At 49.2% G+C, this 25,381-nt stretch overlaps 1 protein-coding gene across 1 annotated transcript; it reads left to right on the forward strand.

The window, feature by feature from the left end:
• Positions 1-1,367: 1,367 nt before the first annotated feature.
• LOC128726642 (uncharacterized) lies at positions 1,368-25,381 on the forward strand. The gene is made up of 9 exons (XM_053820464.1): positions 1,368-1,425; positions 20,328-20,805; positions 21,001-21,058; positions 21,122-23,908; positions 23,977-24,105; positions 24,185-24,395; positions 24,463-24,555; positions 24,634-24,780; positions 24,878-25,381. The coding sequence occupies exons 1-9, from the start codon at positions 1,368-1,370 to the stop codon at positions 25,024-25,026; spliced, it is 4,110 nt and encodes a 1,369-aa protein (XP_053676439.1). The 3' UTR covers positions 25,027-25,381.

The following is a 25,381-nucleotide window of genomic DNA, read 5'->3' on the forward strand; positions in this document are numbered from 1 at the left end:
CTCTTTTGGTGGTGGTGTTCCTTTTCGACTACATCAAAGCAATCGGCGATTGGGAGGATCGTCATGGTAACTAATTTGACATCACAACAGCACGCTGACGAATAAGATCAATTCCCGTGACTGAATGTGACAAACATCGAAACCAATGAAACAATTCCCCGAATTCCACTCACACCAATTACCGTATCAGTTGGCAGTCTCGAGAGGCCCGAGAATGCGAGGGATCGTTTCTTAGAATATTAGAAAAATGCACCTGCTGGCTGGCTTTCTGAAAAAAAAAATCAAGCTTGAAGCTAGACAGCCGGTCTTACGAGGTCTCGCTTGTCGTGCTTGCTTGTAGATCGCGTGGAAGGAATGGCATCAAACGTACGACGACTGAAGTCATCCGCGAATGGGCGACGTCCAGCGTAAATTGATCGAAACTACTTGTTACACATTTTAGGCACGGTTCGTAAAAGCCGCCCAGCGAGTCTCGTTGCCAGTCGACCGGCATTTCCTGCTTCCCGGAAACGACTTCAATGTTACGAGAAAACCTTCGCGGCCATCCTTTTAGAGAGCGATGGATGAGCTTCTATAGGTGTCGTAAGCCCGTCGATGTCAACGCCTTTATTTTGTGTGTCCGTTCGGTGACGGAAGACAAAACCGTGCGATGAAAGAGGAGATACTTCTCCAAAATTTCCTAGAACCACACCTCGGGGTGGGTTTTTTTTTTCTGCGTACCGACGACGACACGGGACGCCCCATTATCGCTGGAGGTACGATCTTGAGAAGTCACCGAGAGCGGCGTTGACTTTTGCATTTGAGGAAACGTGGCTCTTTTCACATGATTTAAGATGAAAACAAAAGTGTTGACGAGTGACGAACGAGCGCAGCGGTAACTGAAACCTCGTTTAGGTCGAGCTTCCATTGGATTCTGTGACACCGTTTGCTGGAGGCGCTGGAAATGATGGTTTTGATGGATTTCTCGCAGCCATTGCGACCGACCAGCAGAAGGTCACACACCCTCCGTGGAACGTGTGTATCTCACCGTTTTCTTGCTCTTCAATCACTATTGTAGATCCCCCCCCACAGTCGTGCTAAGGTGGCCCTTATCTCTAGCAAGTCCAAAGCCCAATCCAGACCCTGGTGGATTCCGCGCGGATTGGTGCCTTTTTATTTCGCGATTTCGAACGCTCACAAAAGTGACACACAAAGACAACGCCTCTCGAACGTGATCCTCCGCTCAAGGGCATCGCACGCGGTGGGGGATGCCGGGTTGTGTGCAGTGAGCCAAGTGTTCAGTAAATCCCGTCGCCCAGTCACTTTTAAGTCGCGTTTAGCAACTTCTCTTCTCCCAAGTGCGTGTGTGTGTGTGTGTCCCGCGAGCGATGGAACCGCGCGTGATAGCCCTCAAGCCGAAGTACGGTGGCTTCGGAGCAGCAGCAGGTAAATTGGGAGCCTTTCGAGAAGGCTGTTTTCTGTTTGTTTTTTTTTCGCTGGAGCTTCATCATCGCACACCACCGCAACAACGTGATAATCACACACACACATATTTGCACCACTGTTGCTGCACTCCTGCACCTGCTTAGGGGATTTGGTGCAACATAACTGCAGCGAGGCCGGCTATATTGTTAACAGACCAAGTGCACATTATACAACTCACCACACTGCGATAACTGCAATCAGAGCGGCGGCGCATGGGGTTGACAATTGGCTGCACGTCAATTTCTACACCACAGGGTTTTGGCACGAATCGCACGTAACTCAACGGCATGCATGCGCTAACAAAAAGAAGTGAAAAAGGGCACTTAACCATGGATCGGATGTGATGGAACACACATTGCAGCTAATATTACAAACAAACAAATAACAATAAAACACAGCATCTCGACAGGACGCACTTCAATTAATTCAACAAACAAAAGAAAATAAACAATATTATCGAAAACGGTGGGGCATGCTTTGAGAGTGAACTAATTTTGCTATTTATCCGCCAACAACAGTCTCTGGTTTGCTCGTGTTTCACTCTGCAAAACGCCAGAGAATTAGGGTGGTGGCTTTGGCTTTGGATTGGGGTTGTGGTGAAAACCCATTTCACCTTGCAGCTAATGAATCGCTTTGCAACACGCTGCGGTGAATTTTCACTCACCTTCCCGATGGGGGGGGGGCCAATTTTCGACACGAGATAAATAATACCTCTAGGGATGGAGGTGGATGCTTGCGGATAATATAATAAAATACATTACAGTACCTTTAGCTATAATTCACTCTTCCGCACCGTCGTCAGCGTGTTTTTCACCCCGAATGTTGTTTCGCACCCTCTCCAAGAGAGGACCTTTTTAACAAAATGGCAGCATTCGGTTTATTTATATTCTTTTTCCTCTAAAACAAAACAGACAGCGATCGTGTCGCGGAAGATCGCTGCATTGTTTTTTTTTTTTGTGTGCACAATTTATGCTTTTACTAACGGGTGTTCTTTTTTTGTTCACTTTTCATTACAGGTGAGTGTTGATTTATGGAAGGAAGGCGTGTTTCAGTGGCGAGATTTTTCAACATTCTATAACCAAAAATGCCACCAACCGGTCGGCATTCGGTAACGTCTATTCATTCTTTACCACCCGTTCGAGCACGGAGATTATTCAATCAAACTCAAACGCAAACCGTCAACCAAACCAGCAGACAGTGGGGTCGCAATTATCGTTGAACAAAACCGACCACCGATGGGGGGCAGACCAGAAAACCGTGTGCGCTATGAAACGCGTCTAATGGTGGGTGTCCAAATATGTACAACCACTTGCGCCAAACGGATCCCCGACGGGATTGGATTACGAAATGGACATAGTTTTGTTCGCTCGCTCTCGCGTGGATCTCTCGATCCCATCCATTTTATCCCTTCTTCACCGGTGAAGCGGGTGGTCACAAAATACGCGCTAACCTTCGGTGTCTCCCGCTGACGCTGGGAGGGTGCTAAATTTGGTCACGTTTGGCGTTTAGCGCGTTACCCCTGGACGCAATCAAATGCGAGCATCCCCCTAGCGCTGGGGTGGCAATCGATTTGATGCGTTTTTTTTTCTCCTCTTTTTTCGCTTTTCTTACATCTATTCCCGCTCTAGCGTGTCGTTTGCGAGGACGCAAAACCTTTTGCAGATGGAGGTGGAGATCACGCTAGAAGGATGCCCATTTTTGGCCAATGACTTAATCGACTGTCACTCGGCTGACCCCGAGCGATCGTTAGGTGACGCTTTTTTTTCTTCTTCTTATTCGCCACCAACACCACTTCGAGAACCCTTCGCACGAGATGAGAAGATTGTCTTAATGTGGTGGGGTTTTCGTACCATTTATTTCTTCATCTTCAATGCTGACCAACGCAGCAAAGGTGGCAATATATTTCGAGCTCCTTCACCGTGGTCCGAAACTGGTTCACGCGTGTTGCCGTGCGATCGCACATTTCCCACCCGGTAAAGCACGTCCTGGTCAGAGATGGCAAGAGGATGGCCGTTTTTGGTCACCCGAACCCTTTTTGCGCCGGCAAAAATGGGAGACGAAAAATGTCACCACGAATCGGGTGACTTCTGCGAAATCCCACCGAAAAACTGGAGCCCCCGATACAAATGGCGCACTGGTTTTTTTTTTATCGTTTTTTCCCACCTTTGGCCGTAATTAATGCTGTCAAAATGTTATCTCGTACAACAATTTCCCGAATCCATCTCGAACCTTCTGGCTGCGGTGGAACGTAGATTGCGCCCCGATTTCGATCGTTCTCCCGATCGTGGAAGCTTCCTTTCTCGCGAGCGTCCATTTTACGGTGGATGGTGAATTCCGTGGAAAATCTGCACGCTGCTCCGATGCAGATGCAGCTGAGCTGACTTCCAAATGAAATCTCCCACCGGAGTGTCGCAAAATGTCGCCCCGGTGACCAATGATGAATGGATTCCATGCCCGAGAACCACGACGAGTGTGTGTGTTGCAGCAAAAGGCACCCCTCGAGAATGCACCCATTTTCGCCGTGGTGCTGTTTCGTTTTTTGTCACTTTACTAGACACTTCCCGAAGATCAGACTGGTGGCGTAAAGTTTCTCTCACGCTAGCTTCCCAGAGCACACATACACACACGGACGGTAATGGTGTCGCGGGCGATTTCGGTACACTTTAGCCGCATTTTACTGGCTCGTTACGTTTTTGGCGAAAACTCAGGGAGCAAAAAAAATAAACCAACGTATGTATGTCTCTGGAGCGATGTACGTAAAATCACACACGCACGGCAGCTGCGAAAGGGTGGCGTGAGATTTGCAAAAAAAAAAACGGCATCCCCACAGAGGGATGAAAATAAAATAAAATAAAATAAAACTATACCATCCCGATCTCCATCGGTGTAGCCCAGAAGTGAAAGGTTGGCTCTTTGCTTGGGCAGGAGTGAGGTGAAAATAAGGTGAATATTTATGGTCGGTAAATTTTTAATGCACCCGCGCGCTCTCTCTCTCACAGTGAAGCGTGCAGTTCCAAGTGCGCTCTCGCCCCCCCTTTATTCGCCCTCTTTTGGGTGGCTGCTTTAAGGACCTACCGCATGCACTGCACTCCTTGTTGCACCCCCTTTTTTTTTCCACGCAAGAAATCATCGCTCCAGAGCAAGAGTTTTGTCTTTTTTTTTCTCTCGCTTCTTTCCCACCCGTAAAGCTCTCTATTTCGAGCGATACGCAGATTTAAGCGACAATCCTCGTTTTCGATCGGAGGTTTTTTTTTGCTTTTAATTTTATTTAACGGTTTTTTTTGCTCCTCTTTTGGGAGAAGGAGTTGGCTGCATTGGGCGGTGGGGGAGCAACTTTTCAAAATGGATTTGGGTCACCGCGACGAAGAAAAGGCCTCAAACGCGCGGTGCACTTTTCATTACACGCTCCGATTTGCTCCGTGCCGTGCGGATGGCGATGCACTTTTTTTTTTCTTTTGCTTTTTATTGCACCAACGCGGCTGAGATTAAGCCATCGCGTGCAAACCGTTGCCAACGCTCCAACCGGTGGATTGACCTTTGGCTTGGGCGCGAACAAAGCAAGATGCCCATAAAACTCGTGTTATTGGCGCATGGAAATTTAATCCCCCATTTTATTGCCCCCGTGTGTGTGTGTGTGTGTGCCTGTTAGAGGATTTCTTTTTTTTTTTGGGGGAGGAAGCGCAATTTTCTGATGCAGCGCAGAGAGTGCATTTTCCACCCACTCGGAGGGTGGAATCTGGAGCGTACGTTTACGGCGGGGTTTTAGCTTTCCGGCAAATGACCCACGAACACACACACACACACATACAGACCGTTCATTGACCTCTCGCGCACACGCGCGTCTCACATCGCGAACCGGTTCCGGGCCCCGTGACGGCGTATGTGTGATTCGCGACCAGATGCAAATAAAGACTAATAATCAAATTAAACGGGCCAAATAAAAGCATTAATGATTTAAACGTTTGCCCTCACCGACGGGGGGTCTAATCTTGGTTACGACCAGTTTTTATTGGGCTCGATAGGTCGAGCACAGCGCTGTGTCTGTGTTTTTTTTCCCCCGTTTTATTCCTCTCCTTGTATCTAGTGTGGCCTCACGAGCCCTACTCCTGCCGGGACGATATCTCCTTAATTGATAATTAATTACAAACTTCCGTTATCGGGTCGCGAAGCGTCGGGAAGCTTTTATCGACACCGATGGCTCGAGGATTCGGTGCTCCCGTGTAAAGTCAACATTGTTACGCCAAATCGAACGGTTGTAAATCTCGCTGGCGGTGGAGTGTTGAAGCAACTCCCCAAAGGGCCACAAAGCGCACGGGCACAGTTACAACTTCCCAGCAAACCCAGCAAAATAGTCCCCAAAATCGATACGAAGCGAAAATTGTCTCTTTTTTCTTTTGCCAAAAACCCCACTGACGGCCATTATCGGTTGCGCTGACAACGCCCGGACAACGTGCGATGGCTCCAAATTGATCGATAGCCCCGTGACGTTGCGGTGAAAGCGAGAAAATAGTGTCCGAGAATTATCAGCGATTGCCAGCCAGCGTTTTGCTAGAGTCATCCCCATCCCGGGTTCGGTAAAATCGAAAACCACCCAAAATCCGCACCAACCATTAGAACACGGCGCGGGTCGAGCCAATATCACGCAACCGGCTTCGAGAGATAAGGAACTGCCCCGTTAATAGGATTAATTATGCAAATCGAGGCATCGCACGGTATCACCTTTTCCCTCGAAAAATCCACCAGCCGTGAAACGAGCCGCAACGAATCGAAACGATCGCAAATCCCTCTTTCAGGGAGCTATGTGTGTATGTGCCTTTCTTTTTTTTTTTGGAAAAGAAGCTTATCAATGAGCCACACCGATCGAGTGGGAGGCTCTTTTGCGTAAGCTCACCGACCGTTTTCGGTGTAAATCGGGGCTCTTTTACGGGCTGGAAATATGCACAATATGCTTCGCATAAATCCCTTCTGGGAGCGGTTTCAAGTGCCTTTTGTTCACGCCAAGCTTTAGCTGGTAAAGCTCGAGAAACCAAACCAAACCTTTAGCTCAAGTGAGACGTGGTAAGGATGAATGAACCTTTCTGCGGGAAAAGAACCCATCCATCCCGTGCGAACAGCCGTGTGTGAATGGCCACCATCCGAGGGTGTTCTACCCTCCATGTGAGTGGTTGGGTTTTTCTTCCTTTTCTTTTAACGGGCCTCTAATACCACCACACGGTCGTGAGTGGGTGAGAAAAAAGGAGGCGCGAAACTGAAAAAAAAAGCGAAGAAAACACGGCAAAAAAGCTGAAAAAGAAAGACAAATGGGTTCGGGCTACCGATAATTAAGCGAAAGATTCAAGATTTTGCACCGCAAAACCGACACGGGAAATCACCTCATTAATCGGCCCCCGGGCGTCGTCGCGGTTCGTCGGCTTTTCCCGAAAAATTTCACTACGAAAACCCACCCAACTTAATGGTTCCTGTCGTTGGCCGGGGAGACCACGCAAGTACAAATTAGTTCCAACTTTTTATGGCCATCGACGGAGCGAGAGCCGTTGCCTCTTGTGAGGCTGTGTGTCCTTCCCGGGGCCCGATTGTGGACGTGCGGTTTGCGTTCCCAGAATGTTGGCGCGCTGGCGGAAACGGCACTCTATTCCACGAACTTCACCAAACGGCGCCAGAATCTGTCCACCCGAGGCGAGGAACTAACGCGCGCGCGCGCATGGCTGGCGTGATATATGACGAAATAAAGAGAGAACCCAAAGAAAGCAGCAGCAGTAAGAGCGGAAAAACCTCCAACTTTCGTACTAGCATCCCCTCCCATCCGTTCGAAACGCGGCGCAAAGGGAGATCTTAATTAATTTATCGATGTTCAGGCCGTGTTCGCGCAGCGTACTAATACGCGCGTCGGGACAATGGGCTTATTTATGTGCGGCGTAGTCAAGCAATCGCAAGCACAAGGAACCGCCTGTGGGAACGCCACAGAAGACGAAGGTTTGGCTATTTTTGTTTATTACCATACGAGCCGATCTGCGGTCACTCTAAGAAGGCCTATGAAAGCCTTTTTTCTCCCCTACGCTTTACATATAATTTGTACAGATTATAGCGCGCGCGCGCGGGTCGACGACGTCTTCATGCGCGAGTTCGCTGGGAAATCGCCCACTTTATCCGCCAGGGAACGTTTAGCAGCACACAAAAACCCAAACGCGCGCGTCGTCGCGGCTTTTTTTTCGCGAAATCCGTGGCGCATGTTTCGGTGGGGTAGCGTTTAATATCACTGCTTCAGTTCTGTCGTCCGAATGGCCGCGGGACTTGGGCTCGTAAAGCAGCGGGACTAAAACCATAGCAACGGAGCCCCAATCGTGAGCCCGATTGCTTGATAAATGTGCGGTATGACAGGTTCATTAGAAGCAAAAATCGAACGACCGACAGGATACGAGTTCATTAACCGGGAACGCGAAATGACCGATCGTTGGGGATCGTGTAGACGTTGTAAAGCCTCCGTCGACTTTTGTTTTTATTTTTTGGATTGCTCATTTGGTTTTTTTTTGTTGCTGCCGATCTTTTAGCGATATCAAAGATGCGTACAAGCATTAATTTTAATTTTGATACACTGTGGTGTTGTGTATGTTTGAGTAACGCTTTCTTCAAACTATCATCCCTGCGATGCGTTTTAAATGTGCGATTCATCTCGTACGCCTTTTAAGTGCTTTAAATTGAAGAAGTGCAGTGAAAGCGATCTGCGTTATCTAAAAACTTAAAAGTGCATTAATTAATTAACCACAATAAGTGATGTTCCCCCTGAAACAAAACCATACAGATAACACCTCGCTCCATTCCGAGTAGTGTGGCTTTCTCCTCTGAAGGTTCTTAAGTGAATTGAAAATTTAATGCCTTCCCTCCATTGCGAGGTCCACGAGACGATACTCATTTGCGGCACGGGTTCGTATTCACTTATCCGCTTATTTAGGTTACCAACGCGCTCACAAAACCCCCTAACGATCGACGATGATTCTATCCAGTTATCTCACAATGGGCCCCCGAAAAACCCGACTCGGTCAAATAACTACCTCCTCCGAGGCGTACTTTCTTTCGCGGGACGCCATTGTACTACCGATAGTAAACTAATTATGGGACGCGCCAAGAGGCAGGCCGCTCGATGCCGGGTTCCCTTTGGTCACTGGGTCCCTTCCGCGGGTGCTATAAACGTACAAAGGAAGGAGAAAAAAAAAAACCAGTTGGCTTTGGAGCTGGGTTTTCGCTCGATCCGCTGACACAACGCTCTCGACCTCACGAACCATCGCGCGTCAGTCCCGGTTTGCTGCTGCTTTCGCTCGACACAGCAGCCCCCAGGGCGACCTAGAAAAATCGATGCAAAGTTACACACTCATTTAATTTAATTTAACACACATCTTCGTTATCTCCGACCGATTTCTTAATCCATTTGTTTTGCTGCGCCTGCGCGAGCGCCCATTTGCTTGGGCCCTTTCACCATCGGCGGGTCTGCGAATTCCTGCCAGAGAACGCTATCTAGCACCGAATCGGGGGATTTAGATCGCGCTTCCCTCCAGAAGCTAGTCCAGGCGGGTGCTTAGAGGGAGCCTCGTGCGCGGTCGCAAACGCGGCAGCAGGAGAAAATTTATCACATTAAAATATAGGTCAACTGTGTAAGCACCGCCGCGGTCCATCGGAGCAGAAGGGCGAAGAATCGAAACGACTTCTGCTCTGCTTGGGCGAATGAGTGTGCAGCCCGTGTAACGATCAGCTCAATCAGCCGATAATCAATTTTAATCAAATTGATAGTCGCCCACTTTGCCTACCACGGCGAGTGGCTTTTCAGTTCAAGCTTCTTTCATTTTTTTTTTATCCAGCACCTATTTCAATGTTAAGTGTGTGCTACAAACCTAGCGCCTAGCTCCCCCGAGTGGCCGTTTAAGATGCCATTGCTGGGTTGGCACGTGCCTTGTACACCAGCAGTAGTTCCTAATTTCGCACCTTTCCCGCTGAAGCCTGAAGGCGGTCTAATACGCCTGCTCTGGCCCCTGAAAGAGGCGTCCAAGCCGGACAAAAGGAGCTCCATTTGTGAAAAGACAGTGCCCGGCTCGCTGGAGAAACAATTTTAATTTCCATTTTCCCGCATCCTTCCCGGCCGCACATTCCTGGTGTGCGATTTCGGACCCCCACACACCGGCACCAGCAGCTTTCATTTCGTTATCTGTCGGCCCTCAAAGTGCCACAATCTTGCGGGCGAACAAAAGCGCCCGTGACCTTCCCGCGGTGGCGCGACATTGTCGGTGGTTGCGAGATTTTATGCTACTTTTTATCTCTCTCTCTGTCTCGCTTTTAGTGTCCATCTCTCGGTGCCATTTTCATGCAAACGCCTCATGCTGGAGAGTGCTGCGATTCACTAATCGTATGGCTCGAGCTTTTCCAGTGATTGTGCATTTGGGGTTTTTTGAAGAGGGTGAGCCTCTTTTTTTTTCTCCCCCATTTTTCATTTCACACAAACTGTAGGTGGTGTGGCCTTCTCGAGAGAGCTTTGGACGATTCCATTTTCCCTGTCGTTTTCTTTTTTGTGTGCACCAAATCGTCCTCTATCTCATTTTCCTTCCAGCTTCCGGTGTTCGGTCCTGGAACGGCTAGATAGGTCCGTTTCCCAACCGACTTGCAACCGACAGCTTCCGACACGGGCGGGATTTGATATTTTTCTCTCGGTTTGTTTTTTTTTTTTTTTGTTGGCTTCTTTCGTTTAAGCGCTCTTATTTCCGCCTGGTTTGCTCAGGCGACCAGTGTGACGTGTGTGCCAAATGAGCTTGGCACCGGTCACCACTAAACGGTGCCAATAATAACTATCCTAGAGCCCACCGAACCACCGACACTCTGGCACCGGTTTGTTTCGGACGCCCGCCACACGAAATGCGCTCGAAGGCAATTATCCGGCGGAGCTTAGTTTTAATGTCCTTTTAAAGTACCGTGCCTTCGTCCTATCGTGCCCACTACGGTCCCATCTGGTTCGGTGCGTCCCGTTATTATCGTCCTTCTCTGAAGGGAATCGTCTTCCGAAGGGGCTTTCGGGCATCGTCCGAGCTATTTCGAGCCACCAGCTCAAGGCACTTGTCTACGAAAAAAAAAAAATAAACGTCTGTTTAGAGAATGGTGTCGATCCTTAAGGACGAACCCAAGTTCCGGTGATGCCGGTGATGCGAGCGTAAAAATTCGTAAGTGAAAGACCTGAAACCGTGAAAAAAGCAAACAAAACGCGCCACCCACCCGTGGGTGCTTGCGAATGAGCAAAGTTTTGTAATCTCACCCAGCAAGGATGTGGCGTGTGTTATTCGGGCATAAGGATATCTTTGGGTGGTCTTCCGGAGAAGAAAAAAAACTCCACCCAAAAATTGGCTGACCCGCGCACAAAAATTTAACACCACCATTACGGCGAGAGATGGTCGTCCACGATTTTCCTTCCATTTTCCACTTGTCTGATAGATTTAAAGTGTTTTACTTTGTTTCCACGCTAGCACGAACGCAAACGTGTCCGTTCTGATTGCTCGCTAACGATCGTTATCTCCTGTGCTGCCATGCGGTGGAAAACAAAAAATGCGGTAGCCGGCGGAAAACAACGACCTGGGAAAGCCGGGGAAATGCCGACGGAAATACAAACATAAAATGTAATGTGCGCCCTAGCGCGCCCGGGCGATTAAAAGTTTGATTAGCTGCTCCCGGTCGTTGGGTGGTTGGTTGATTTATGTTCGGTACGTGCAGTGAGCAGATTATGTTTTGTGATGGCATTTTTCGTGTTGTTATTTGATTTCGGCTAGCACACAATTAGTAGCAACAGTAGCCGACCGGCCGGTCAATCATTCTTCTGCCGTAGGGTTTGTTTGACCGTTTTGTTATTGCACGGGCACGTTCGGGGTTCCGGTGGTTGCATAAATCAACCCGTATGTTCTCTTTTTTTCCATGGAAAAACGCACAGCTCGACATTTGTGCTGATGCTCAACCGTTCGGAATGAGCTTTGCGCGTTAAAAAGCGTCAGCGAAAAAAAAATAAGCGCTCGATATATTTATCATAATTAGAAAATAATACCCCCGTATGGTGACACGGCGCGACAACTGCAGTGGACGCGCAGTGATTTAATAATTTGCACACAGCCGTTTTAACACAGCGCGTAATTGAGCGGCGACTGAGTGAATCGCAAACAAAAAACATAAACCCAATGCTGCACGGGGCTCTGTTTAACAGCAAAGCGTATGTTAATTGAAAACCTAGCCGGCGCTAATGGACAGAGGCTATCCGAGCGGTCTCGATTGGGCCTTTAATTTGCCGACTCTCCACGGTCGAAACCTGTCGCCACGTGTGGGGTTAAGTTTTATTAAAATGAAAGTTGAAAGCTCGTTCCGGCTGCCTGCCTAGGGCCGCAAAGTTACCGTGGACCCTTTTTCGGTGATCCAAACCTCCAAACCACCCGCATGCTGTTAAGAAGGTCAGTCGACGCCTACGCTCAAGTAAATTGGCTTGCCGGTCGAGATTTTGCAACCGAGAATGAAAAACATCACCCCCGATACATATTCTCGACGTTCGAATGGTGGGAGCTTACCAGTTTTTTGAGGCTTGGTTGGTTTGGTTTACTTCCGAAGCCCCGAAAAACACTAACCAACCGACGGGGCGTTCACATGCGCCGCTGTGGCGTGCGAAAGGGTCCGTACGCATTTATTTGATTAATTTTCCTCCATTTCATGTTTCATCTATTTCATGGGTGCATATTTTCGACAAATTGAAACACATAAAGCATGGAGGCGGCAAATGGCAACCGTTTGAAATGATGCATGAGGGTTGAAAATGTGTTTTTCTTTCCAGTGTGAGTTAAAAGGTTCATCTTCGGATAGCCTTTTCGGGGTGGTTCGAGCGAGTTTTTCAGCCATATCTTTCACATGGCTGCGTGTAAGAAAATCGAATTAATTTGCGTTGAAAGGTTTACTTTTTTGTCGTATTAAAGCCACAGCAGCAAATTAAAGTCGGGCTGCTTTCAGGGTTACTCGTTACTCATCTTGATTCCAATTAATCTAATGGAAGCGCTTTTATTGCATCTATTTGACTTAAATTAAATTCAATATCAATATAAGTGCCCGTTTGCCCGTAAGCAGTTCATTGATCGGTGAAAACCGAAAGCAGCTGCTGGGGTGTTTAAATTAGTCCAACCCAAGCTCTCGGATGCGTTCCGAAGCTTCCGCCTGCATACGATGGACTTCCTGTTTCAGTTTCAGGGCGGTCCGTCCGGCAGCGGTGTGCCAAAAACTTGGGGAAGCAGTAAATTCCGGTCGAATTTTCTCTCCCTTCAGAATATGGTCCCATTCATGCCCTTTTCACTTCAACCAGGCACGCGCTTTCAGGAGCATTTTAAACTGGCGCCCTGTATCCCTTCGGTGCACTGCTAATAAGCTAAGCTTAGTGAGTAAAAGGAATTTCGTTTAGTGGTAAAATGGACAATTTCTATACAAACTAGCTCATCTTTAAAAATATATTTATGTTTAAATGTCAAATGCAATATGCAAACGAGAATTGTAATCTAGTTGATGTGAGCTTCTTCATTAATAATAACTTGCCAATCTTTCCATTTGGTCCAACACAGTTAAATACATGAAATATATTAAAAATATACTGTTGCAAAGAAATTTACAAGCTATTTCAATTGTACTGCAAAGGGTTGATACTTCAACGAACTTTACGTTCCATCGAGATTCCATCCCCCTTTCCACACAGGCACATAAACCAGCAGGCAGCTCTTGTTTCCCGCCTTCTTCACGTTGCAAAAAAAAAAAAACAGAAAGCACAAACAAACCACCACCACCGGATGGAATGGAGGAAATTCGTAATTTCCAGCCAACTATGCGTTGTGCATCTGGCTTGCAAACACACACACACACACACACGCATAAAAGGGTGAGGCGCAACAAGGTATCCGCACGTGGACGGCCCGCTTTGCAGGAAGGGATGATAAAAATATTTGGAAAATTTCATTCACCCAATTAGCCCTTCCGAAAAGCGGCTAATCAGGCCACTAATAAACTTGTTCCAGCTCGAAGCGAAATGGCGCACCACTACTCACACACTACTAGGCATGCCTGCAGGGTATTTCACCCAAGCCCAAGAGGTTCAAGGGCACACACACACGCCAGCTCGCCAGAAAGGGAGGCTGGCACAAAACAAAAAAAAACAAAACGCGCCCGGAAAGAAAGCTTCCGATCGGCCCTAATCGATCGATCGACATCTTAGCCCCCCGGGGAGGAGGACCTCTCGCTAATCTTTTGCGTCGATCTAATCAATCCCAATCTCGCCGATGGCCGCAAAAGCCCGGAAAAGCCAACCCACCACAGACACTGTGTGGGCCGCGGTGTAATTATCATTCCATCACGTACACCATGGGCCGCATTTGTGCCAAAACAATCACGATTTTGGTCCCTATTTCTCCGACAAACCAGCCACCGATTATCGGAAACGTGCGGCGGCGGGCGCGTGTTTGCAAGATAAGGCGCTCTAGTTCGCTTCTCTTCTGACGCGATGGAATCTGGCGCGAGCATCGCGACCACGCTGACCTATATATCTGGGTGGTGGGTGGTTTTGGGGCGCGCAAAAATCGCGCACCCTTCCGAGGGTGGGAGTGAAACGAAATCGAATTGCGAGCGCGAGATGAAGATTTGTGTATGTTTCTGTGTTTTTTTTTTTCTTTCGTTGGTTGGGACTTTGAACTGGGGATATTTGTACCACTTCTAGTCGGTCACTATCGATCAGCGCTAGCGGTGGGTGAGCTTCGAGTTGGTGAGTGGAATGTTTCCCAGCATCATTGTCTCGATCTACTTTCGCTCTGGTTAGCGATGGCTCGTCGATCGTTTGGGGGTTGGCATACATTCCTGATGGAAAGCTTGTCTTATCACATCTAGAGACAGTTTACCGTGCTATACTCCTTGAACGTGTACAAATAATTGTCGCTGTTTGGAATTTTCTAACCAAAATATTAGAATTTCCAACCAAAATCTTAAGCATTGCTGGTTCAACCATTCAACCAAACGGAATAAACATAGTTTTAAAGACAATTGCTTGTGCACAATAAACGCTCTCGAGATGCCCTCCAAAAAAAGGTATTATTTTAATAAAAATATAATTAAGACAATTTTCATTATGTTCACGTCAGACCGTTTTGTGAATTATTAACCCTCTCCTCCTCCAGCTTATCGCTTCATCAGCAAACAAAAATCTGCTACCCCACCGGCGAAGGTTGTTGCGCTGTGTGTTGCTGGCAGTTTGCATTAAGTGACCCGTCGTGATTATTCATTAGCGCGAGGCTATCTTGATGCTAACCTCAACCTGTTGAGGTGTGTACGATTCGGTGTATTAATTTTTATTTTATTTTTTTCTACCCATGTCGGCGGAAACCAAAATGGGCACCCTTTTAACAGCAGCGCCACCTTGTGGTGGGTGATTTTCACGTGCACCCAATCACGTGGCCTCCATTCTCGTCACGTTTTTCATTCGAAAGAAGAGAAAAAAAAAATACAACACCCGAAAAATTTCCCACCGATTCCCGCGAAACTGCGCGCGTCCATAAATCAGCGGGTTCCAGCGAATCGTCATTTGCGACCCACTTTTTTTTTTTTGTTTTTTGGCGGGAGGATCTTCTTCTTTGCACCATTTCGCGGGTGCGTGCGTCGTGCTAAATGGCGTGATGAGTCGCGTGTTGGCGCTTTCGTTGGCGCTCTTCGAGGCTGCCCCTCAAGGGATATTCGATTGGCATTCGTTAACCCGACACGCATCAAGTTACATCACACACCGATTGGGGCTTTTGGAGTGGTCTAAATCCGTCGTGTGATTGGGGAGGAATGTGCGAATTTTCCAAGCACCTTTTGCCAGGGTTTAGCTGATGTTTCATTGCCCCATTTTGAGGATGAAACGTTAGGTTAATATTTACCTTTGATAATAGATTTTTTTTTGCAAAATGTCACAATCAAAGGCGTTATTTACAAACGAGCTCGTGAAAACTAAAACATGCGATATTTTAACACGTGATCAGAGCCAACAAATTTCAAACGATCAAAACCAACCCATATTATTCTTTCCTTATTCAAACAAATCCGTTAGCCTTCTCCTGCACTTTCACAAGAAAGCATGAAATCACACCACCATTGCCAAACCGGGGCCGACCGACCCGATCGAGCGAGGCGAGTCAATGAACTCCAGTGCCCGTTCCCCCCTTCCCCATTCCCAGGTCCTGAAAGCAAAACCTCCCCAACCTGATCTCTGATCTCTCCACTCACCGTTCCCCCCAACAAGAGCAGGCCCGGTTTCGTACCATTTTCCTTAAGCGTTCTATACGGCCGTTCCGCGAGATTCTTGCAGATCGGCATCCAGCTGGCTCCCGCCGCGCGCTTGTGGTCTTCCATTCACCCCACGCTTCGCTTTCGCCGTCCGCTCGTCCGTCCGTGGAACGAGAACCCGAGAGGAATCCGCACCAAAAACACGCAACACCGCACGCGTTGGTCGTTTGGTGCACGTTTTAGCTGCATTTTCTAGATTAAAAATAACAGAACAGCCTTCTCCGCCCGCACGGTTGAGGTTTCTCTCTCTCTCTCTCTCTCTCTCTCTCTTTCTCTCGGTGTGGATCGCTCGCTCGCTCACTCTACCTGGTGTGCTAGAGAAGCCAGAATCTATCCCATGCGAAGGTGGGATGCTTCCTCGAGACATGCTGTGTGTGAGCACGTTCTGTTACGTCGAGCGATGCACACCGATGCATCGCACTGCATCTTATGCACTTTTGCCAGCCAACATAAGCCATGATCTGGTCGACAACCCGTTCGAACAACATCGCAGACGGAGCTATCGTGCCATCGATTGCATTCGATTCAGCACATTTTAAGCACATCTCACGCTGAATTGCACGTACAAGCTCCCAGTGGCACACGCAAAACGCATCCACGCGCTGCATTCTCCTGGGGAAAGAACGCGAAAAAAAGGATGTCACCAAAATTGGAGTCCTTCCGCACGTGCCATTGAACAAATACCACTGCGTCCTGTTGGTGTGTTTCCTCGCAAAGAAAAACCTCGCGTGGGATGGACGAGAAAATTAGATACATTTCCCACAAAAACAAGGCTATCGTGTGGCTTCATCGCGCGAGCCGTTTAGAATGCGCCAAACCTAGTGGAGGGGGCCTTTATTGGTCAGCTGGGTGGGTGGGTGGGGGGGTTTTGAAGCAACAACAACAACAAAAAATGGCGGAAAAAGCGCACAAAAGCTCAGACAAACAAAAACGGGCGAGATCGAGCAGAGACGGTGCAAACAATCGGCTTCCCATATCGCCAATGCAACACATTATTACATTCGCTTGCCCTTTCCGGTGTCCGTAAAGTGTGAGAGAGAGAGAGAGAGAGAGAGAGAGAGAGAAACACACGATACGTGCAAGCTGGCGAATGTAAAGACGATCAGCGCGATCACAACCGTCGCGACATTTATCTTGGTCATACCAAGGGGGCGAGCCTTTTCGGAGGACATCGCGCTGACATCGATCCTCTCTCCCCTCTCCCCTTCCCACGACCACCACGCCCCCCCCCCCCACCCATCATCCCGGTCACCGGATTAATGCTGACCCTTTTTGCGGGGTCCGATAGGTTTTTACCGTTTTGGATATCGTTTCTTCGCAAAACCTCCTGGGGAACCCCCTCGTTTCACTCGTTCTTGGGGTTTGGGTTTCTTTTTGTCCAGTTTGTTGCCTTTTTCCTCCCCACTAGCAGACGACGGAGGACACGCGGGACGGTTTCCCGTGGGTTTGTCCTACTCGATCGACCGCCCGTCACGTAAGCCCGTGGCCGGAAGAACCAGTTTGCATATCTAGCGGGTGATAAATCATGTTCACGCGCATTGCCGAAAAAGTTTTCCCGCCAGTTTCGTACATGCAGCCGAAAACAGTCTCCTCCTCCCCCCGCCCCGGGATCCGGTTTCGGAGCGGGCAAAAACCGCGCGAAAGAGGTCATCGTTGGGTGCTTTTTTTTTTTTTTTTTGCCACATTGGTCGGTTGTTTGAGAGAGCTGGGTGAGAGGATTTAACCACCAAACGATGGTGCGATCAATTGAAGCAATGGGCTGGAATATTGAACGAATGCTAGGAACATTTTAAACCCTTATGTGCCAAGGGTTTTATCAGGAAATTCCACAGAATGTCACGATTCATGCGTTTCTTGCTCATATGTCATAGCCACGGTTGCACCGGCTCTAATTCATCACGTTCTACGTTTGTGACGAATTTTTGGCTTTCTTTACGTTCATTCGTATTTCTGTTTGGTCATATATGCGATATTTAAGAATAATAGCTGTTCTAATTATTCAAAAATTGCATTTTAAAATCAAGCGTTTTTGCCGTCACTCAAAAATGGGTGACATGGTTTCTTGTAAAATTTGCCATCACCCACTTTTTGGGTGACACGACACTCAAGGTGTCAAAGTAAATGATAATATCGACAAAACCTTTGATGAAGAAGATGAAACATTCCGCAAAAAAAAGGTATCCAACTCCACGCTACACATTCACCTAGGAAATGGGACTTCGAATGTCATAATGAGCATTTGTTTAATTTTTGACCAACAAATCTCCATAACTCAGAACAATTGCGGGGTAGTACCCCCCCATTAATACCACCGGAACCCCGGGCCTCGGAAAAATGCCCCTCAATTTTGGCGTTTTGACAATAAATCTGAAGCCGAACTCGCGTTCTTTTACAGGGGCCTCTGTTTTCCGTCCCAAAAAGAAGGGTTGCATGTAAATGAGCGTGACGGGGGTTTTCCTGCTTGCTTCCTCCCGGCAACAACACCCGCGTTGTAATTAATTATAATAGCGAGAGTGCGAGCCTAGCGAACAACCGAAATAAAGAAAAAAGCAAAGCGAAGACGCTGCAGCAGCACTCTAAATGGAAAGCAAACAATGGCCAGGCTGGCTATGCTCAAATTATGGTAGTTAAATCCGTGCCGTAATGAATATTGCGCAACTCTCCCCCCCCGAACGATGATCATCTTTCGTCGTCGGTCCACGTTCCGGTTATGCGGCTTGAGTTGCTGCTCCGTGCTCTAACGCCTATGAAATATGTTTCCCCGTGCGACTATGACAAAGCGTGTTACGGCTCAGCAAAAAAGGGTGGTGGGCGGCGATTAACTCGACGGCCCTTCCGACCGAGTGACCCCGCCCGGGGGTCACGTTTCGTTTAAGAACGGCTTCCCCTGTGGGGTAAAACCGTTAGCAAGCAACCACACGACCCACATCAGTCGGGTCTCATCAGCAGGCGCTCCATAAGGCATTATAACACCACGCTCACCGATAGCTCGACGGCGGAAGTGATGGAAGAACCTCCTCCTTCGGAGAAAAAAAAAACGTCCACAATTTCGGGGAGGTCCACACATCCCGGTGACGTAAGTTCTCACACGCTTAAGTACACCTTCACGAAACGACGCCCTGCAAATGTGTGCTCTCCCCCCGGGTTTGGTCGTGATCATCAGAAGAATTTTCTCCCAGTGGATCGGCAAACAATTAACGGAATCGACACACACACACACGTGCGAGAAGGGCGACAAATTGAAGATAACGATCCTCGCCGGCATTCCCGGCAACCCCGAGAAGTGAGCAGAGCGGGAGAAAGAGAAAAAAAAGCGCAATAGATCTCCCATTGCAGCCGAGGGAAGGAAGTTGATTGGAACAATTATTGATTTATTTATTGACAAAAGGGGGTGGCCCACGGAAACGGAGACCGCACACACTCAACCGCTTCCCGTTATGAGAGGGTTCGATTCCGGTCCCGATGAAGATCGATCGGTCCGGCTGGGCGGCTATTAGATCGATAATTGATCAAAGCAAAACGGTCCCCGATCCGCGGTTCTGCGGCTTTGTTTTATGTCCAGCGATCGACCGGTCGTTGCGCCTTTTTTTTTTGCCTCCCTCGACAATGTCCCTCAAAGCTTCAGCAGTTCAACCGGCGTCCGAGGGTCTCGCTCATAACTGGAGCGGATGTGTGGTCGACTATAATTCACGGTACATCACGAGGCAAAAGGAGCTGGCCTGTGCTGGGGCGAGTCAATAAATAACTGTCAATAAATGATACGCGTTTTTTTTTTACACACGAGGTTGTGATCTCTTAGATGGGGGTGTTCCCTTTGGGGGAAGGTATATTAATTTACAACCCCCCTCCAAAATAAAAAGAAACCCCCAACATCCGGACCGTGATCTTGAATTCAAAAACACCACACCCACGTGGGCGCTCGTTCCACGTGGCCGGGTTTGGACCATTTTTTCGCGTACCACATTCCATTCGGCGCGTGTATCACATTCCATCTGTTTGACTCACGCGCGGACAATTTACAGCGCGAACTACTTAACCTTTTCGCGGGTCGGCGCAATCGAACGCGCACTAGCACTCGATTGGCACCGCACAAGCAGCATGAAAAAACAGGGCGGCATATATATATTTTGATTAGTTTGTTTATTTGCGCACACCACCAACCACCAATTCGAATGGGTTACGGGAATGTGCACGATAAACAATGGGACGTCCTGCAATTTACCGCCATCCCTTGTGACAAATGGCCCTTGGGCGGGGAGTATCATTATTGAAATGGGACGATAAAACAAAACGATAATTTAGCAGACGCAAAACAGCGTCGCGAAGCAATTCCTTCGTTCAACAAAACACATTCGAAAAAAAAAGCTACTGGGCGGTGGAATGGGACAACAATATCGCCTTGTTTGATTGTTCATTGAGCAGCTTAAAGTGAGGAAGAGTTCGATTCCTGAAGTTTGCTAGTCACTAATGTTGTTTCTTTTTTCTCCCCCGAAAAATGTTACGCCTATTTGCAGAACTGAACCACACCGTATCGCCTGCCGGTGGTGGCACCGGAGTAAGCGAGAGCACCGACCCAAACGCCAGCAACCGGCAACATAACCTTCCCAGCTCCAACACCACCGACACGGACAGGAGCGCCCTGGGCAGTGTCACGAGCATGGACTCGATGAATAATGTAGTGACAACGACCACCACCGTGACCGCCATCGCCAGCACTGTGCATCAGCTCGTTCCAGCACCGTCAGCAGCAGCAGCAACAGCAACAGCAGCTGCAGCAGCAGCAGCAGCAGTGAATGGTGGCAAAGTAGCGCCACCGGCATTCTCACGGCTACCACCGGATGGGCATGAGTTCCCGCCAAACTTCACCGAACCATCCGCTGCCACGACGACCGCGAACGGCGGCACCAACGGGAACACCGTGGCCGCGATGACAATTATGAACGGTGGCGTGACCGCACCGGTTCTCGTCAAATCGAACGACAAACATTCCAGGTGCGTTGGGGGCCGGAAGTTTCCGGGTGAGAAATGGCATGATAATGGAGGCTTATTTCACGCCTACTTGATGTCTGATTCTATCAACTCATTTTCCTCCCTCTGAACCTTGGGAAATTAATCGAGCCCCTAAAACCCCTCGGGAAATCAATCAAGCGACAAATTAATTGACCCTTTTTCTACTCACTTTTTCAGTTTCAACGATGATCTGCCCGATCTGCCGAAAGGACATCCACCACCGGTTCCACGTAAGGTGCTACGGCAGGATCTGCTGGCCCAGAAAGCGACGTCAACACCTGCCAATGGATCCGATCAGCTATCGGTCTCAAACCCGCCCGGTAGCGATGGATTCCGCCACAAACCGCCACCTTTCCCGAGCCGTAGCTCCTCGATCGCTGAGTCGATGCTCAGTCGTAAGGATCTTCCGCAGGCGTACCAATCGCTACAGAGCGTGTTCGAACAGCGGCGCCGATCGGTGGATGTGCCTGATCATGGACACCATGGAAAGCAACCGGTAGCACCACCTGGACGAGTGTCCTTGGTCGGTTCTAATTGGCGCAAGGACGAGAAGTCGGAAAAAAGCGTTCGGGATAAGATCGCGATGTTCTCCAGTGCGGCGACTGATTGTGACGGAACCGCACCGGTGGTCGTATCGACGGTGACTGTTGGGCGTAAGTTTAGCAAAGATTTCACCAAGAGCTCGGAGAACTTGCTCGGTTCGGCTGGAAGTCCGCGAGATGCTGGCGCTAAGAAGGTGAGCGATACGATTGAGGCGTACGCGACGCTACGAAAGAAGGCGCATAGTGTCGAACACCTGGATGAGGTTGATCGTGGTTTACCCATGCCGTCACCAGCGATCAACGAGACACCGTATAAGGCTAAGTTTAGTCTAGAAACCTCGAAACCGGTCGTACTTGGGAAGGCATACAGCGTCGAGAACTTAAACCCACTGAATCGCGCAGAATCTGGGAAGCACGCTGGAAGTACTGCTGCAGCTAGTGTCGTGGATGGCTCCAAGGTGCTTGCACGCACCATTAGCTTCTCGGGATACGCCGGAAACGGACACAGTTTGGCCACGATCTCGAGCTCGACTGGTGGTAGTAATGGTTCACTGGCCAGCCCGAATAACAACGCATCCGGCACGGATGAACGCTGGAAGTCGTCCATTTCGAACCTGCTGGAGCAGCGCAAGAAGTCGATGTCGAAGCTGCGCGGGCTCGTGATCCCGGAGAAAGTGCCCGAAGCGGAAGTGCTGTCCGATTCCCGTCTCATCGGTCTGCCGATCATCAAGAGCAAGGACTCGGAGATTATCCTTTCGTCGAGTGTCATCTCTAAGCCGCCTGAACTAAACGGTAGCTCACTGTCGTACAACCGGAAGACGAGCACACTCCCGATGCCACCCAAAACCAGCATCAGCTCGATGACGGGATCTTCCACGAGATCCAGCGAACAAACACCCGTGCAAGAGGTGGCCTCATTCCGGGCTACTTCCCGGCTTCTGACGAGCAACACCGCTTCCATGGCGGCTGATGTGAAAACTTCGGAATCGGAATCAGAAATGGGCACCTTCCGGAAGCCACTACCCCCGATGCCACCAGCGAAACCACCCCGGACGTCACTCGTGTACCCACCCAAGAGTGGTTCAACTGATTGCCTCCGCAGCACGGAGGACGAAAGCGATGACAGTGACTCGGTGTTGAGCTCACGTGTGTCCTCACCACCGGTGTCACCGGTGGCACCAACACCGGTAGAGAAGTACGCCCTCACGAGGACACTCAGCTCGGAAACGAACACCTCGATCACGAGCTCTAACTCGACGCTTACGTCCAGCTCGGGTTCACAGGCCAGCTGCAGCTCGGTTGGTAGCACACCGACCGTCGACATTAGCCGGAAGCTCTCGAAATCGTCCTCTTCCGAGGCGTCTATGAATCGGAAGAATGTGCTCGCCTCAGCCAAGTGCCGGAATGGGCGTGGTGATCTGAAGATCGAGGATGCCGGTGGTTTCGGTGGGTTGAAATCGAAGCGCTATGAAGATGGAGACAGTACCGATGGGTATGAGGAAGAGGAACGCCGTAAATCGAAATCCAAACCCCGAGGATCACTCTCGAATGGGTCAGCGAATGGTTCCAGTGGAAAACCTGCTGCGTTTGAGCCCGAAAAGAAGGAGCTGACACACTATAAGGTCGTCGATAAGACCTCCAACATCGTCGATAAGGTGGTAAAGGTCGCGTCCTACGTCGAGGTGGTGTCTGACCTAGAGGACAACACGGTCGTTGAAGATCCGATCATCGTTGCCGCTGCAAAACCACTTCCGGTCGTAGAAAAACCACTCCCAGCAGTGCCTCTCGAACAACCGAAAGCAACCACACGCACCACGGACGCTCCGAACGCGTCCATGTCGGATCTTGCCAAATGGGTGCGCCATGAAGCCGCTCGAACCATCTCCCACAAGGACATCGGTGAAGTAACCTCAACGATCCCGGTACTGCGCACGGAAAAGAAACCCATTTCACCACCGGTCGCGGCAAGAACCAACGCTCCGGAAACGGTTCCCGTCCCTGTACGACGTGAGCTACGTTCGTCGGTGGAATCGAAGAAGCTAAACCTTGCGGAAATTCGTAAGTCATTCGAATCGAAGTCCGCCAACAGCACCGTCGTTCCGGCACCCGTCAAGCAACCGCCGAAGGAGACCGTCACGACACCGGCACCGGTTGTACCACCGACGGTCACACCGGTACACGCCACACCAAAAAGCCAAGCGAACGGTCACGATCGGTTCTCGTCCTGGGACTCGCTGGCGTCCTCATCCTCCGGTGTTTCGTCCCTGCAAACCAACAGCCTGGGATTGGGAAATGCCGCCCCGAACTGTTCCGGATCGTCACAGACGCTGCAGAGTACGCCCTCGGATTATGGAAGCTTCTCGTCGCTTGGTAGTAGCCACAGTTTGATTACACCACAAGACCTGCAGCTGATCATCGAAGAGGCTGATCCACCGCTTGCAACACCGGAAGCGTTCGTCGTTGTGTTGCAGCGTGAAACCCCGGAAAGTAGCATCGGAATCACGCTAGCCGGTGGTTCTGATTATGAAGCCAAGGAAATCACGGTAAGTTCTTGGATCTACCATGCGTTTACACCTTTGGATTTCATGATCTAACCTTCTGCTCTTTGTAGATTCACAAAATTCTCACCAACTCGCCCGCGGATCGTGATGGGCGGTTGAAGAAGGGCGATCGTATCCTTTCGATCAATGGCCTCAGCATGCGAGGTCTCACCCATCGGGAGTCTCTCAGTGTACTTAAGGTAGGCCTTACTCGACCTGACAAACTTCTGACCTGAATGTCCTTAATTCACGCGTTATGCTCTCCCTTCCGACGTTTAGACACCACGACCAGAAGTCGTCATGGTGATCACCCGATCAAAGTCCCTGGTGATGGACGCGCTGGCGAAGCTGAAACGACCATCAATGGGCTCACTGAGCTCGCTGGCGGAGAAAAGCGAACTTACCTCGGAGTACGAGCGCAAGATGAAGATCCAGCACAAAGCATCCCGTTCGCTGGATCTCGATCATCTCGATGTGGCCTCGAACGAAGGTACGCGAGAGTCGTTTGTGGCTTGCTTTTCGAGTGTTTCATACTAAATTTCTTCCTCAACCCACAGCTGAAAGTGTGTTCGATGGTACCGCCTCCGAGGATGGTCTGCTGTCAGCGGATGACGTTTCCAAATGTTCCTCTAGCAATGCCAACGAAAACGGTAAGCCTTGGAGCACTTCGTCCTCTGGGGGAATGTTTACTAAATCGCCGTTTTTCTCGCATCTTTCCACAGTAATAGCTAGCTCCTTCGTGGTCGCCGAAGCCCCGGAAGGTTGTCGCATGGTAGAAATCAACAAAGATGGCGCTGGTCTCGGTTTCTCGATCGAAGGTGGCTTTGATTCACCAACCGGCAACAAACCGTTGATAATCAAGAAAATTTTCATGGGTAAGCGCACACATCCTTGGCCTACTGCCTGCGGTGACATAACCTCAAAGAAACTCAACAACTAATCACGAGCGTTTCGTCTCCTTTTTTTTCGTAGGTGGTGCCGCTGAAAAGTCCGGCATATTGCGCGCCGGCGAGGAGATTGTTGCCATTAATGATGTCTCGATTGCAAAAATGACCCGGATACAGGTGTGGAACATGATGAAGAAGCTCCCGAACGGCAGCGTATGCCTTACGCTGAAGTAAAAGCCATCGAACAAAAACGCTCCAGGAGGGGGCTCCTTTAGAGAAAAGGGATCCGCTAGTTTTGTGACGGCATGCACCGGAACTTCCGGGCGGTCAGCACCTGTACACAGTTAACTAAACATCCGCTACACGTATACATACACGAACAAAAAAACACACACACATATGCATATATCTATTATACCTTATTTTATTGTGTAGACTTTACGCGAGTTTAACGTTTTGTTATGTTTTCAAACATTTTCTTTTAAATCACCACCCGCAATATCCTTTCTTTTGCGTGAGATCAAACGTGTATTACACTACGTCTAACAGCGAACCTTTAGCAAGATCACGGGAACGTTGCCAAAAAGAA

The sequence above is a fragment of the Anopheles nili genome, chromosome 2 (genome assembly GCF_943737925.1).
Source record: "Anopheles nili chromosome 2, idAnoNiliSN_F5_01, whole genome shotgun sequence".
In the NCBI taxonomy this organism is placed as follows: Eukaryota; Metazoa; Arthropoda; class Insecta; order Diptera; family Culicidae; genus Anopheles; species Anopheles nili.